This window comes from Lygodium microphyllum, chromosome 11, assembly GCF_053477565.2.
Source record: "Lygodium microphyllum isolate KBCC chromosome 11, Lygodium_microphyllum_v1.1.10, whole genome shotgun sequence".
NCBI classification, from domain to species: domain Eukaryota; kingdom Viridiplantae; phylum Streptophyta; class Polypodiopsida; order Schizaeales; family Lygodiaceae; genus Lygodium; species Lygodium microphyllum.
The window spans coordinates 18,972,370-18,988,329 of NC_141145.1; the positions used below are offsets into that span (position 1 = coordinate 18,972,370).

General features: G+C 40.4%; 1 protein-coding gene across 1 annotated transcript in view; it reads right to left on the bottom strand.

The window, feature by feature from the left end:
* Positions 1 to 1,669: 1,669 nt before the first annotated feature.
* Positions 1,670 to 15,960, bottom strand: part of LOC148028597 (uncharacterized) — a 54,993-nt gene continuing 40,702 nt past the window's right edge. Inside the window, exons 6-7 of the mRNA XM_087688465.1 lie at positions 2,188 to 3,033; positions 1,670 to 2,098 (exon numbers count right to left, since the gene is read on the bottom strand). Of these exons, the coding sequence (XP_087544591.1) occupies positions 1,996 to 2,098; positions 2,188 to 3,033 (949 nt within the window). The 3' untranslated portion in view covers positions 1,670 to 1,995. The remainder of the gene's footprint in view (positions 2,099 to 2,187; positions 3,034 to 15,960) is intronic.

Sequence of the window (15,960 nt, forward strand, 5' to 3'; positions counted from 1 at the left end):
TTGCTAGCCAAATGAGAAGATATATGCATCACAATCTCATAGATTTATTCAAAAAGGGCAAGAAAAGAAGATGTGGAGGTTACAAAAACCGTTGCGTGGCTTGCAACAAGCTCATGCTTGGTATGAGAAGATACAAGCATCTACAATGGTACATGGTTTTTGCAACAATCCAACTAAGAGTACCCTCCATGTGAAGAGGGATGGCGGTGCCTTCTTACTTGTTAAGTGTACATCGACGGCACACCATTTAGCAAGCCAAATACTATACATGCTATAAATTATAAGGTAAGATGCCACATTAAGCCTTATTCCATTATTTATTACTTGGGCATTCAATTCCAATAATATGATGATAGAGATCTTGCTTTATTGCAACAAACAAATCATGTTGAGACATTGTTTGGTAGATTTTAACTTGAAAACTACTAACATGTTGCTATACTTATGGAGACATGTTTACATCTTATCATTCATGATGCCAAAGATTACTTTGATTTGTGAACTATCAACAAGCTATGGAATGCCTTATATATATGCATTACAAGACCAAACACTTAACTGGATGGCTTGGCACCCTCAAATTGGGCTAGTTGTTAAGAGGAATAAGTATCTACTAGTAGTTTTACTTCCATCTTGGTGATATGTGTATCTCAAAGGCTCAACAAGAAGCAACCCATTATGGCCACATCTACTCGTAAGTTGAGTGTGTTGCAACACTATTGAGCACACTCAGCTCAAGCGTCTAAGGGGTTCAATGACAATTTTTCACTACAACCTTCATTAACAATCAATGCACATTGGCAATTGCAAGAATTCCAATATTCATATTCACACAAACCACATTAAGATGCATTATCATTATCTCATGGAGAGGATCCTTGCATTAGCTTGACTTATGTGCCAAGTTAAGATAAATTACAAATTCACTAAGGCTTTGACTCAATACAAGTTCAAAACTTCGGACTTTTTGCAAAGTTTTACACTTTTTCCTTTGTGGATTAATTGAAGTCCCTAGAGCTATACCTTTGGTGTGAACTCATTGACCTCATCACTTTCAAAGGGGATCTAGTACCATAATATGGTAGTGACACGTGAACAAACTTAGGATTGTTGATGCAATTTTCCCCTCTTTAGAAGGTTTTGTACCCCATATATATATAATCACCGCCTAGGGCTACTTTAGCTTTTGTACTTGACATGCTTGGTAATCTTCCATCTTTTTGATTGTGCACTCTTGAGCTTCTTGTTCTTGTTGCATATGTGCATGCATTCCTACAATCCTGACCCAAAATCCAACAAAAACACATAGGTCCATGTGCAGCACTTATACTTCAAATTTCCTCTGAGGTCTTCAAATAGAGGATGCTAAACATCCCTGCCAGCCACCCAATCAGCCCCAGCTCATTATCTTCGTGCATACTTCCGGTTCATGTACAAAGTCAGCAAGAAACACCAACGTAGAAGCATCAGTAGATCGTGACTCGAAGTGTTACCAATAGTACATGAAGGGAGGATAGGGCGATACAACTACGCTCAATTGCATGCGTCGTAAGAATTAAATGGTGACAAGGGAAGAGACCTCGAGAGCGTCGCCTTATTGCAATTGTTATCTTATAAGCAATTTGAGAACTGGTCCTTCAAGTCTGCATGAATAGATCAAGAAAGCGGATTAAGGATACGATGCTTGATTCAAAAGTTAAACGCCTCAAAAAAGTCGGACATATCTAGAAGAGTTACAGCTCATAAAGAGACACAAATGAAGAGTCCTTGGTAATTTTACATGTTTAACCTGAACTGGGCCATAACTCCATGTCCAAATAAACACACGACTGTTTGTGTGCGTGCACGTGAGGGTATTAACCAAAGCTCAGACCAATGGTCTTGAAATTGATGTAAGCCTGAGAAGGGTAGCCATAACCTCACAGATGAGGCCTGCAAAAAGATCGTATAAAACCGTACTTATCTACAAACCGAAGGATAGGAAGCTGCAGGGTCTTATGATAGAAGAGCCAACTCCCTTCTCTTTTGAAATTCCTTTCTTTTCTGCTTTTTCTCCTCCCTTTGAGCATTCAAATTCTCAATGGGTGTGTCAAGCCACCTGTATCAGCATGTTTGCTCTAAGATCACACTGCACTATTCTAGAGCCAAGGGGAAAGGAATGACAAGACAAATCTATAGACTACAGACCTGAAAAACTTGCAGTTTGTCTCATCACCACTGCCTCCCTTGTGTTTCTGCTTCTTCATGTAGAAAGGCCTCGAATTGGAACACACCCAGTATCGCAACCCTAGGTTAGGGCCTTTGGACTTGACTGCTTTAAGGACTGCTGCTCTTGAGCATAGACAAAATGGCACTTCAGCTGTCAAATTCTCGCTATCGTTATCCACTTCCGAGTTACTTTTGCCTTCTGATATTTTATCAGTTTGCTCAACCGACTGCTCATTTGCCCGATGCTCGGTTCTGTCAATTACCACTTCCACATTTGTGTCAACATCATTTTGTCTAGATTCACGTTCTTGGACACCTGAAACAAGCAACACTGAACTAGGTGCTTCCATAAAGCCACTTGTTTGGTTGTCTGTTTCAACCTGAAGCACATCCATTTGCAAGTCCATCCTTGGTTTGCTCAACTCTAAATCTGGTACACCACTTGCAGGCTCCTCTTCATTTATGGGACCAAATCTATCTGCTTCTGTGACAATTTCATGTCGACTGTCAGCTATGCCATGTTCAAAACACACATGGTTGCCTCTATCCAGGTGAATGATAGGTTCCAATCCAGCACACTGGCTCTGTGCTGAACTAATTTTGGCATTCATCTGAACAGCACTCGCTCCAAGTAAAATGTCAAACTTGTGTGTGTCTACCTTGCCATCTGTACTGGATTTGTATCTACTTCGCTGCTTGGCAGCACCACGAGTTGTTACTGTTAGACAGGGGATAACACTGGAAGCATCAAGTTTCGCCCTTTGACGTTTTGCAACACGAGCCTCCTCCTTTTGCTCTTTTGTAAAACGAGGAGTATCGACCCATCTAAAAAACAAAGCAAACTTTCATCAACAATGCTTTTCACAAACTGAGGCTTCCATCTTCCTTTATTTTTGTTTTAAGAACCAATAAGATAGAGATGGTTGTGTGGATCCACTAGATTCATATCAAGTCACCCTCTGAAGTCTTTACAATCAATACACACAAGGCACTCATATCAAGTAAAAAGAGGAGGCAGCTAACTTATGAAAGAAACATCAAAGTGCTTGGCTCTGCACATATCCTTTGAACATGTTGTGAGTGCACAGAAGGCTGACTACACGCAATGACAAGCCAAGGGAAACCAGCCCTCTAAACAGGGAATAGGTGCTGAAACTGGCCAATCAGTCAAAAATGCTAGTCAGACCAGTCTAATAACTGAGATGTAGCCAATCAACCTGTCAAGCGGCCAACCTGCCTGGCAGAAATGCTGGTGAGAGGAAAGGACTGTCCACCCTGGCCAAAAGAGAGGCCACCCATGCTATGAATGTGCGACCCAAGACTGCAGATGTCTGCTCTGCCTGAAATGGGCACAGAATGCGGAGAGAAAGGGACAACTGCTGCTAGGCAGGCCCAGAAAGGCCATGGACAAGACTGAAATCTCCACCAGAAGTGCCTACGATGAAGGCCACTGTCACACAAAAAAGATTGACAAAGTGCTTGTTAGAGCTCCCAATGTCCTTGCCAAACTCTGGCTGAGGCTCACAAACAGGAGAACAAATAAACTTGTAGTCCATTGAAGACAATATCCAGCCAAGTAGCATGATCCCCTCTACATATGAAAACCCAGAGAAACAGGTATTAAGAACAAGCCAATGGGAGTGGAGAGGCCTCAAAAGGGTCACATAGAAAGTATCCAGTAGGGAATGGATGAGCCAAATCACTAGCCCGACCAAATAATGATAGTAAGGAGTTATCAAAGGCACCAAAAAGGACTCTTGCCAAAGCTGAACATCAGGGGCCCAGGGGCACAAGATGGACATGCTATCAGCGAGAAAGAGTGGCTTGGAGAAGAGGGAAAGTAGCTGATGTATGATGTCAAGGCCCTTTGAAGATGGTAAACCCTGAAAAAGCTCCTTATGCTCCTAGTACCCTCTCTAAAACTAAAGGGCCAAGGAATCCACAAGCGAATGCTGCTAGGCAGGTCCAAAAAAGGCCATGGACAAGACTAAGATCTCCACCAGACATGCTTATGATCAAGGCTGCTGTCACACAAACAGGAGATGACCCAACTAAGCACCGCTAACATCTGTTAATAAGCCAAGGCCTCTCTGAAGATGAGACAACCGATAAAGAGGGCTCCTCCATCTCGCGGATATGAAGGAACTATTACAAGGTAACTGCGAAACGTTTCACCCTCGAAAAATGTCACCCCAAACATTTCACCTATGGGCAAGTCCCAAGCGAAACGCCAACTGAAACGGTTGAATATGTATATGAGATGGTTTTCTATATAAACAATGAGTTACAACTTATACATTTATACCATATGAATCCTTTCATATCAACAAACGATGTGTATCCTATATATATATAATCCAAAAACCTCAAAAAAGATTTTTTTTTTTCCAATTAAAAATCATTTTTCAATCAGCCATTTCACTCAGGGCGTCTCACATTTTCGTGAAACATTTTAAGTGTTTCAAGCATTTCACATTTCAATGCCAGTGAAACACATTTCACATTTACCATGAAGGAACATGACTCATGGGTAACAACTAGGGCAAAGGTAGAGGAAGGCTCAGATGATTTAGCGCCATCTTTCACTCTCAAACGAAGGTGCGGGTATTTCTTCAAACACCTCTCTTCAGGATAGGTACATTTTCCACATTGTGGGCATTTAGGATTCTCTAAACCGATGTTAGAGAAGACTCCAATCAACCTACTTCTTCTTGTTCTTATCCTTCTTATTGTTCTCAGGCCTATCCCAAATCTACAATAAAAGCTTTAGTAAATCCAGATCCACTCGCACCAATCTCCTTTAGTCACTCTTCATGCTCCAAAAAAAGCAAAGCTAATTCTTCCATGGAAGAGTCTCGCAAACCCTGGAAGTAAGCAAACAGATATAAAAGACATCATATGTGGGAGATGGCAATCGAGTATTAAGGAGAATCATCTCCATGTCCTCCGATGAGATTGTCCTACCAAGGAATACTAGCTCATCTTGTACATCCTTCATCTTGTTGATGCAATCCTAACTAGAAGGGGAATCATCAACTAAAAGCATCTGGAGTTTCTTCTCTAAGTTGATAAGGTGGCCAAAAGTCTTTTGATGGTAGAGAGAAGAGAGCTTCGTCCATGCCTCCACTACGATCTAAAGTCTGCGCATATACACAAGGACAGAAACTTGTAGACTCATGAACAAAAGCCGGTCCCAAAGGGCTACTTGGTCCATCATAGAACCAATGCAGGGATCCTCCATGGATGAGGGATTGGGATAGTAACAAATGCCTGCATGTCGAAAGTGTCAAGAATACACTCCACTTTGTAGGTTCAAAGGGAGTAGTTCACACCATCAAGTCGATCCTCTTTGAGCAAAGAAGAAAGTGCATGCACCTGAATAGATGGTGCCATAATGGTTATGTGAAGACCTCTAGTATAAACTCTGTGAGAAACATGTAGACAAGCCTAAGGGAGAAGGGTATTCCAATCTTCTTGATCTATCAGAGTGTTGATCTTTGGATGATTGTGGCTTTGAATGTAGATCTTCACATTGCTCTTCATGATGGTCTAATTGAAGGGACCACCTATTGGAGAAAGACCGCATGATCTCCCTATAAAGAAATGCCCTAACACAAAAAACACAACACAGTCATACGACAAATGCACAAACTGATAAAGAAACACATATAGGTTAGGCTAACTCAGACACAATGAATACAGTGAATGATATTAAATGAATATTGAATATAATATAATGTCAATGCAACAGATATATCATGTAGTGAAGAATACAAAACCTCGACCTTCCATGTCTCAAGGACTAGGAAAGAGAATGAGCTAAAGAGTGTGTTGTACTCTAACGGATCCCGAAATACAGCACGCAGCCTCCAAGGATATCTCGCAGCAACAAACGCAACTTTGTCGGGTCGAAGACGGACAATCAGAGCAAGAGAACAGCAAAACATACAGGCTTGATGACATGGCAACGTCGTAGCAGCAAAAACTGCAAAAACGCGGGTTCTCTATTTGTAAGAAGCTGGGAATAAGGATTTAGTGTAAAAATAATATTGATATTATGCCATGTCACACTGACATTGGTATAAAAGGAGAGGACATGTAATTTTTCATTATCTTTTGACACATTAATACAATTACTGTCCTTCTCTCCCATCTTGCCCATAGCTTCTATGGCTTCTTTCTCTCTCCAATTCCAGTCTTTCTCTTTCCACGTCACTCTCTTCCTCTCTCTTCTTGCAATCTTTCTCTCTCTTCTGCAGTCTTCTCTCTCTTTCTCTCTCTCTAGTTCTCTCTCTGACAAGTGATATCGAAGCATTGGTCTTTGATCCATTTTTTCTTCTATTTTTAGTCTTATTTTCCTCCATCAAAATCAATTTCAGACAAGTATTGTACAAGATAATGGCTAGTAGAGTGTTGCAGACCATCTATGATTAGTAAGAGACTACATCTGGAGATCTCCAAGATCAGATATGGCGGAGGATGGCTAAAGTGGCAAATCGTCATCAAATTTCATGCAAAACTGGAGATAACTAGGGTAAAGGAAAGTTAACCTGGCTTAGTTTGGGGTTAAACTGTGGTTACTCTGAAAAGAGAGGGTTCTCTTTCCCTTTCTTGGAGCTTCCTGCAAGTTTCTTCAGCTTTCATGGTGGAATTCCTTCAAGATCTTTCTTCTCAGGCATCAAGAGCATCAACCATGGTTCTTTCTTGATTCCCCTTACTTCAGAGGTCACAATGATTACCGTTGTTGCTGGAGATTAATGCCACGTGGACAGCAGACTGCTTGTGCATTTTGCGCTGATTTTCAGCCCTGGGAAACCTTGCTGAGGTGTTGCTCTTCTTCCTCCTACCCATCCTAATCAATCTCTGGCATGAATCACTTGCTTTTGGAGGATACTTTGGTCTGGGGAGCTGCCGATTCTTCATTCTTTCTCTCTCTTGAAACCCTACATGAACAGTCCATGGGCAGCCATGAAAGCTTCAGTCCAAGCTTTCATTTCTTGACAATTTCTTGAGGATTACTCATCAATTCAGTCCGTGGCATCATGTCAATGAGGATTCTTCAACAAATTGCAAAGATTTCAGCTTGTGGAGGACATTGGAGCTCATATTGAAGGTTTATTTTGGGGCTTTTCTTCAAGAGGCTTGAATCTTTGGTATTCAAGTGTTCAAGCAAGCCCGAGGCATTGATTCTTCAGAGATTTGAGCATATTGGAGCTCATATGGACTAATTTAGTAGATATTTCAAACTTCATGGTGGATTCATAGTGGATTTATGATGGATTTTGAAGAATTCTTCCATCAATAGGATTGGAGCTGACATCTATCATTTTCTTCAAGCTTAATCAATGTATTTCTCTCGCTTAATCTCTGAAATCTCTCAATAATCCACTTGCTAATGCTTTTTCACTTGTTGATGAGAGATTATTGATCAATTAATTCTCTGAATTGATCAATAGATCAGAGATTAGTGTTATTTCCCATTAATCTTAGCCTATTCCATTGAATTTCAGTATTGATTCAATCATAACCTCATCATAGATATCATTTGCCAATTTTGATGCTTAACCTTAACTTGTTTTGGTTGAATTCTTTTGCCCAAGTTGAAATATTGTAAAAGGGTAAGTACTAAAGCAATCAGTGAGTCACTGAATTGCATTGGTAAGACCCTTTCCTTATCCAAATTTTCTAGATTTCATTCAATTGCATCTCATGAAAAGGGCTGAATGAATATTTCAGCAATGCATTTCATACTGGTTGATTAGAATAGAATACCATTGCCATGTTGATATATCCACCGAGGAAAAAGGTGGATGCCGGGGGAGATAGTGGAACAAAAGAGAGGTGACCCTCCCTCATTATCAAAGATCCCGAAGGGATGCAACCAACTGACCTGGGGAGACTTTGCCCACCTCCCGGTGATTCGGAGCCCGTGTAGGGAGCCTGTCATGCCATTTTATCCCTCACACAAGTATAGCGAGTGGAGAATTAAAGATTAAAGAGTTTCCAAAGGCTCAAATATCTTCAGGACCAAAACAAGGTAAAACAAGGATTTTACAAGGCACTATAGGCATTTACAGGTTGTTATAGGTACACCCTTCATTACTGAAGTACAGGTGCAAGTACTACAGGGTACCTACAAGTCTTACTCAGCCTTCTACAGGGTTTGATAACCATTTGGGGTTACTATTTTACCTTACAAGGTCAAAACAGGGCATTTACAGGTCAAAACAGGGTGCAGACTTGGACAGTTCAGACTCAGAGATTGAGTTACAGAATTTTCTATCCTAAATCTGTTATAACGTACTATAGCTCATTTCGAAGAGGGCATTCTTGGCTTCGATTTGAACTAAAAAGTTTTGAAATCGGAGTTCCCTAACAAAAGTTATAGCCATTTTTCCGACAGGGGATACTGCAGGACTGCACTATTATGGCAAGGCATAAGGGTAAAAGTAAGGTCCATGATGATTATGCTCAACAAATCAGAGATTCCATGTTGGATAATGTACCTCAAGAGAGCCCTGAAGAGCCTCAACAACAAGGGGAAATCAGTATACTTAATTATACCTTGTGTGTACATGAACAAAGGCATAGAGAACGTCATGAGGCCCTACTATCAAGAATGGAGCAAATGGTTTTGTCTATTGATCAACCAAAGTCTTCCATTGAGAAGTTAGTAGATTCAACGACTCAAACAAAGGCTTCTATTGACAAGTTGGTGGAATCCAATGCTCAAATTATGGCTCAATTCTCCCAATAGATGCAAATGCAAATGGGATCTAAAGAGACCAAGAAGAAAGTCTATTCAAACAGTGAGCCTATTCAAACAGTGAGCCTTCAGTCCCACTTCAGCCATCTATCCAAAATGGTCATAGTCATGGTCATGGAATTATTGGACGAAGAGGCATCCAAATAGCCAATATGAAGTAGGTGAGACTTCACAAAGGCACTATGACTATTTGGGCAATTTGAATGGAGCCAACTCTCAAGCTTTTGGGCTGAATACTCAACTTCCTAGGGGTCCTCTACCAACAGGAAGATTGCATAGTGGTTCTCAGCCACCTATTGGGAGATTTCCATCTCAATTTGGGGGTTCAATGCATGGTACTCATGATCAGTCTATTTTGGGACAGCAACCATTCCATGAAAGAGAGCTGAAAGACAAAATCATTTTAGCCAAGTTTAATGGTCAGTCATCTTCACCATCTGATTTAGAGGAGTGAACCTCTAAGATGGAATCTCACTTTGACATATTCCCTAAAACTGATGACATGAAGATTCATTTTGCTTCTTTGGATTTGGAGGAATTTGCCCATACTTGGTGGAGGTATATAAAAAGGGAAAACATACTTGTAGAGAATTGGGAAGCTTTCAAGGCACTTATGGCTAAAGTATTTGTCTCCCCTCTTGAAAAACAAAAATTGGCACGGAGATGGTATGGTTTGGAAAAAAAAGGCCTAAGTGTAAGAGAGTACACTAACCAATTTCTCGGAAAAGAAAAAGGCTTATGTTTCAAGTGTGGGAAAAAGTATACACCTGATCATGCCTCAAAGTGTGTATATAAAAATGTCAAGCCCAAGCTTCAGAGTATGTTAGTCTTTGAGGATCTTGAAGATGAGATGGATGAAGCTAATGCAATTGCACTTAATGTTGAAAATGAGGATCTTTAAAAAAAAGTTGGGCAAGAGTATTTCTATAATCCAGCCGACTATTTTCCTTTTGATCCAGGTGAAAGTATTCATTTTGATCCATGTGGGACTTGTCATGAGCCACTTGCTATCACTAGTTGTTCTATTTCCATGGATACTTGGACATGTTCTAAGAACCCTAATACACTCCGTATGAAGGGTAAGTTGTAACATTCATGAAAAGGCTCTGTTCATTCTAATAGATAGTGGCAGTACCCATAGTTTTGTGAATAGTCCATCATGGACAAGTTAAATTGAATTCCCACAAATTTACAGCAGCCCATTAGAGTTCAAGTGGCCAACGGTGAAGAAGAAATCAGCACACAGATATGCCCACAAGTTTCTTTACAGCTGGCTGAAAATTTTGAAGCAAAAGTAAACCTGATTACTTTGGAAATGGGGCCTATAGACATCGTACTCGGTTGTGATTGGTTGATGACATTAGGCAGGATCACTATGGATTTCTCACAGTTGTATATGGAGTTTATCTTCAATGGACAGCTCATCCATTTACAGGGAATTCCTAGTAGATTAGATTTTCAGCTTATTACCATTTAACAACTCAAAAGGGAGTACAAGAGACGCTCACAAATATTTGTTTTGCATTTGAATAAAGAGATACAAGATCAGTCCAATAATTCAGCAACCCATCCAGCCTTGACAACTCTTCTTGAGGAATATAGGGATTTGTTTGAGGTGCCTACTTCATTACCTCCCAAGAGAGCAGTAGATCACCCTATTGATTTGGAGCCTAACTCAAAGACAATCAATAAGCCACCTTACAAATTATCTAAGTGTGAACGAGAGGAAGTAGCCAAGCAAATCAAGGAACTTATTGAGATGGGATTCATTGAACCAAGTTCTTCACCTTATGCATCTCCAATTCTGTTAGTCAAAAAGAAAGATGGATCCTTCAAAATGTGCATTGACTACAGGGATCTTAATAAGATCACAGTGAAGAACAGGTATCCGATAACCAGGATTGATGATTTGCTTGATGGACTCGAGGAGGCTCGATTCTTTACGAAGATTGAGTGGATCATTGGATTATTCTGTAGTGCCCTGGTTGACATTTAGACAAGGTGGTTGTGTCCCAGTGCCTCCACTTACACATATGGTATTGTATGGACCTATGTTCGTTTCGGTTTTTTCACAGCAATCGGCACTCATTGGACATTTAGTAGCCTATTTTTGCCTATCCACCTTTATTCCCTTCTACTTCTTATCCACCACCACCACTATCTTATCCTTCATCTTATCCCATCTATCCATCTTTCCAAACACCTCATGGTTCTAGTTCCTCATCCGCCAAGTATGCATTTAATGACAAGACTCGTTTCAACGGGTCAAACTACGCCACTTGGTCAAATTTAATGAGGCATGTTTTAGACTCTCAAAATCTATGGGATTTAGTGCAGGGGTTGGAACACCGGAGGAAGTTTGGAGAGTACGAGTCCAATCAATAAGATGAGTCTTTGGAAGGGCAAACTGCATTTGCCAAAGTTAGTCTTGGATCTGGGTCACACGAAGTAGAAAAGACTGGACGGAATCTTTGGCCTTGAACGTAATTTACTGGAGTTGTCCATAAAGAGTGACTACCCTCATGGGGGAAGGCATAGCAGCTAATAAACGTGTTTCTTTGAATTTGGAATTTACGTAACATTTCTTAAAGTACGAAACGTTTCTAAGAGTAAAAAACGTGGGTATTTTCGTTTTTTAATTTTTAATTTTTTCGGTGAGTTGGAACCCAAAACATGGTTTTTTGGACAAAAACTATTGGGCAATGTTAAATATGATGATGATGACGTGTAATGACTGGTGAGGGCTCAAGATTTTGGATGAGAGATTGATTTTTTTGTGATTTTGTTTAGTTATTGGACTTCGTCAATCTAGTATCTATTCTTGTCTTGAGATTTGAATATTATCCAACTTTAGTCTCATTTATGAGTTATTTATGATATATTAAGATTCATTTTTTATTTTGACATTTTGCCAGTTTATTTTGAAATGAGAATCATGATGTTGCAATTTGACTTAGTCCATATTATAGACAGGCTATTTACATATTAATTTCATGTATGATATGTATGAATCATAATGTTTGAGTTCTAAACCATATTTGACATAAGTGACAAGCTAATAATGGATCATGGATATGTAATGTATAATGTCTTATTCTCAATTGACTCTATTAGGCATTCTTTGTTTAAGAGAGAGTTCCATGGAGGTTTAGAACCTCTTTCCCCAGTCAAAACTATTAAAAACCCCTATATAAAAAAACCCGCGCTTCTTATTTTACCCCCTCTTGAAAGAAACTTACGAAACACGTTTCTGACGTTTCGTTTCTAAATGTTTCTGACATTTCTGGTTGCTATGGGGGAAGGTGCCGCGTATAGCAGTTGCAACTTCAACCATACTTTAGAAGATGTCTTGTAGGAGGTAACCACCAGGAGTACTTCTTTAGAAATACACCGAAGTAAGGCCGAATAGGCATGTGCATCTTCTGAATCCCATGTAAGCATCGCTTCCTCATGGTTGTCATCATCAAGATCATTCGATATCAGATTAGGACGTTGAGGATGAGGAATAGCTCCACATACGATGTACCATAACCGCTTTTGCACAAACCAAGCTTTCATCACAGCACTCCAAGTGAGATAGTCAGGTCCATGTAACTTATTATCAGTGGATGTGTATGGAGGAGCCATCTGTAGAGGATAAGAAGATAAGGAGAAAAAAGAAGGTATTTGAAGAAGAAATACAGCCAAACAACAAGCATAGATTGCAAAAAATAAGAGTTCACATATAGTATTCACCAAAATTTGACAAACAAGAAGAGATCTGTTGTGAAAAGCCAAAAAATCAGCGAGAAACTACTTGAAACAGCATGCCTGATAATGCAATCTCCTAGCCAAGAGGAGATGCAAAAACACCAAAATGTAGGCTGAATCTGACACGCAAGCAATAGAGATGCTGACATAGGCTATATGGGTGCTGACGTCAGTAAAAAACGTAGGAAAAATAGATCACCTGGTTGGAGCAGCAGTTGCTTGATTAGCAATGGTCAAACAATCCTGAAGTTAGCAAAGCAAACACAGCAGGAGCATAGAACTTGAAATTTGATGTCGTGTCAGAAGTGGATGCAGCAATGGAAGCATAAACATGTGCTGTAATAAACTGTTGAACACAAGATAAAAGAGAAAGGAAAAAAGGAACACTGAAGAACACAATACAGATGAGAACTCAGATGTATGCTCGGGAAATGGAATCCATATATCGAACACGAGACAATCGCATATAACAGTGAGTTACTAGGCTGTGGGTATCGGCATTGGCTCCTATTCTTAGTAGAAGATTCATAAGTGTGATGGTGAGTGACTGGCTGACTGAGGAGGAGGAGCTTGAATAAATAGGACAAAAATATATCCTCAATATGATCAAGTTGGCCAGCAATAAATACTAAATATGACCAAAATGAAGACCATAAAAAGTGCCTAAAATAATCTAAATAATGTCTAGCCCTCAATCATGCATAGACTCACACATGAGCTGACATATTTGCTAACAAGTGTATCGTACTCCAAACGGATGTCGAATCGTAGCAAAGGTAGTCTCCAAGTGTTGAATACCAACAAACATAGCCAAAGAAGGTTGGATCTGATGCAAACAGTTGTGTAGGAGAGAGAAAGAGTAAAAACGCAGATATCTGAGGACAGAGAAAATCTGCATAACGACTGTTAGGTGTAAACGTAGTAGAAAGTGGTGAGAGAATGTCAGGGTGGCAACCAGAAAACCAAAATGCAGGATTCAGAGGAGAGAGAAGATGATGGCCACAGTTGCCAAAAGGTGGCGATAGCATCTAACTGTAGCTGACAACACTCAATTGTAGGCGACAACTCCTGGGACCTGACGATAGCAGCAAATGCATGAGGAAGGCTGGAATCAGGTGCCAAATGGTAGTAGGTGGCTGGTGGAAGCTCTACCGCGATGTTCTCTGCAAACGGGGTATGGGTAGTAGAGTTATGGCTTTTGAAACCTACAAAAATGAGATTGAGGAAGAGTGGTGGGCTGCATGCCTATGTATAGAAAGTTTGGGATACCCAAATTAGGGTTTTGTATGTGGGACACAATAACTCTCTAGGATTGCATTTTTTTTTAAAAATAAGAGGTTTTCTTCATTAATTAAGCATGTTTTGGGGTTGTTTCAGTCAAGCTAATGCATTTTTAGCTCAATACCCCTCTCAGACCCAAAACAAAGCCGTGAGAAATAAGCACTTAACATGTATGTATGTATGTATGTCAGATTCCACTGGTTAATAGAAAGTTGAATCCCCATAGGATTTCACATGAATTGCCTTGTCCATTCTCCCAAAAAAGAATTTGATCTCGAAAGTTGAGACAGGAGTACGCCATGCTAATGTTCCTTGGTAATAGAATTGAATTATATCCATCTTAGGCTAAGGCGTTGATGGGCATATCTAACTACCCATGTGTCTGAAAGTCTTCATGACAAGTGCAACGACGCGATTATCAGGGGCATGCTCTACCAATTGAACTAATAGCTTGTCATACAGGCGTGCTCTACCAATTGAGCTAATAGCCTGTCATGCAGGCTCCCTTGGTTCATAAGGAGTGAGAGAGGCCTACCATATTAAAGCGGGGAGCCTATCCCCATCCCTTGGATTTCCTCGAGTTATTGTCCCACATTAAAAACCCTAATTGGGGTGCCCTAAACTTTCAATAAATAGGCACGTAGTTCACTACTCTTTCTTGAATCTTGATTTTGCAGGTTTTAGGAGCTATATCTTTGCTGCCCATACCGTGTTTGCGGAGGACATCGCGGTCAGACCTTCCCCTTGCTATATGCTATTATCTGGTGTGTGATTCCGGCCTTCGTCTCCACTTGTGAGTTGTCGCCTAGTACCCTAGAGCTGTCACCTCCTACACTCAGAACCTTGCATTTGCTATTGACATCATCGGCTGGAACTGTCACCATCAATCAGACATTGTTGCCATAATCCAATTCTTGTGTTTGTTGAGTTTCTCTCTCCTCCAGCTGTCGTCTATACTTCTTGCAGAGTTGTCTACTGTCTCTAGCTGTTGCCTAGTTTTTCTCTCTCCTTAGGTACTTGGGTTTTTGGTCTTTCTCTATCCTCACTACCTGCCTACATCAAATCGAGCCTTTGTGGCTGCGTTTGCTATTGTTCATGGAGACTGCCTTGCTGTGTTTCGGGATCCGTTTCAAAGTACGACACACTCTCCAGCTCATAACCTTTGTCTTGATTCTTGAGAGATGAGAGTTTGAGGTTCACTATTCACTACATAGTGTGTTTGGTGCATGTATATTCAGTAGTCATTCACTTCACTATTCATTGTGTTCATTGTCTCTGAGTTACTCTAACCCTATTGGAGCCAAAACTTGGACCTATAGATGATGAAGACTTGTTGATAGAATTGCCATTGTCATTGTTTGCTTCTCCTTTCGCAAAGCTACTAATGCCCTATAGTCCTTTTGGAGATGTCCTTTCGTGCCACAATAATAGCACTAAGACTTATTCTTTCTCTTCCGTATGTCACCCCTCTCTAAAAACTTGGACGTTTGGAGCACCAAGAGATAGCATCCTCACTGAAACCTAAATTTGAACACAAGTCTCCAACTTAACACTCATTGATGGGTAAATGATGTTTGCCCATAATAAGGGAGCCCATAATAAGTTGGAGGAGCCCATAATAAGGGAGCTTCAGAGAACATGAATGGAGGCAAGGGATCTTGAGGGATAGAGTTGTGCCAAGAGTACAGACTCACAAGAGTTTCAATAGTTAAAGCAGTAAGAAAAGCACATAGGGAAGAATCAATAGTTACTAGAGTGTAGAATGGATCAAACACAGCCAACAGACAGGAGAAAGACTTGAAGCACAGATGCCCAGCCTGAAAAGATGCTAAATGCAGAAAACACGGGTACAGATTATGAAAATGCAGACTGTTTAGGTGATAAATGCTGCAGTATTGGTGAAATCAGGTCGTTATCTACCCTTCAAAGGTTAGGTAGTCAAAACATAGGCAGCT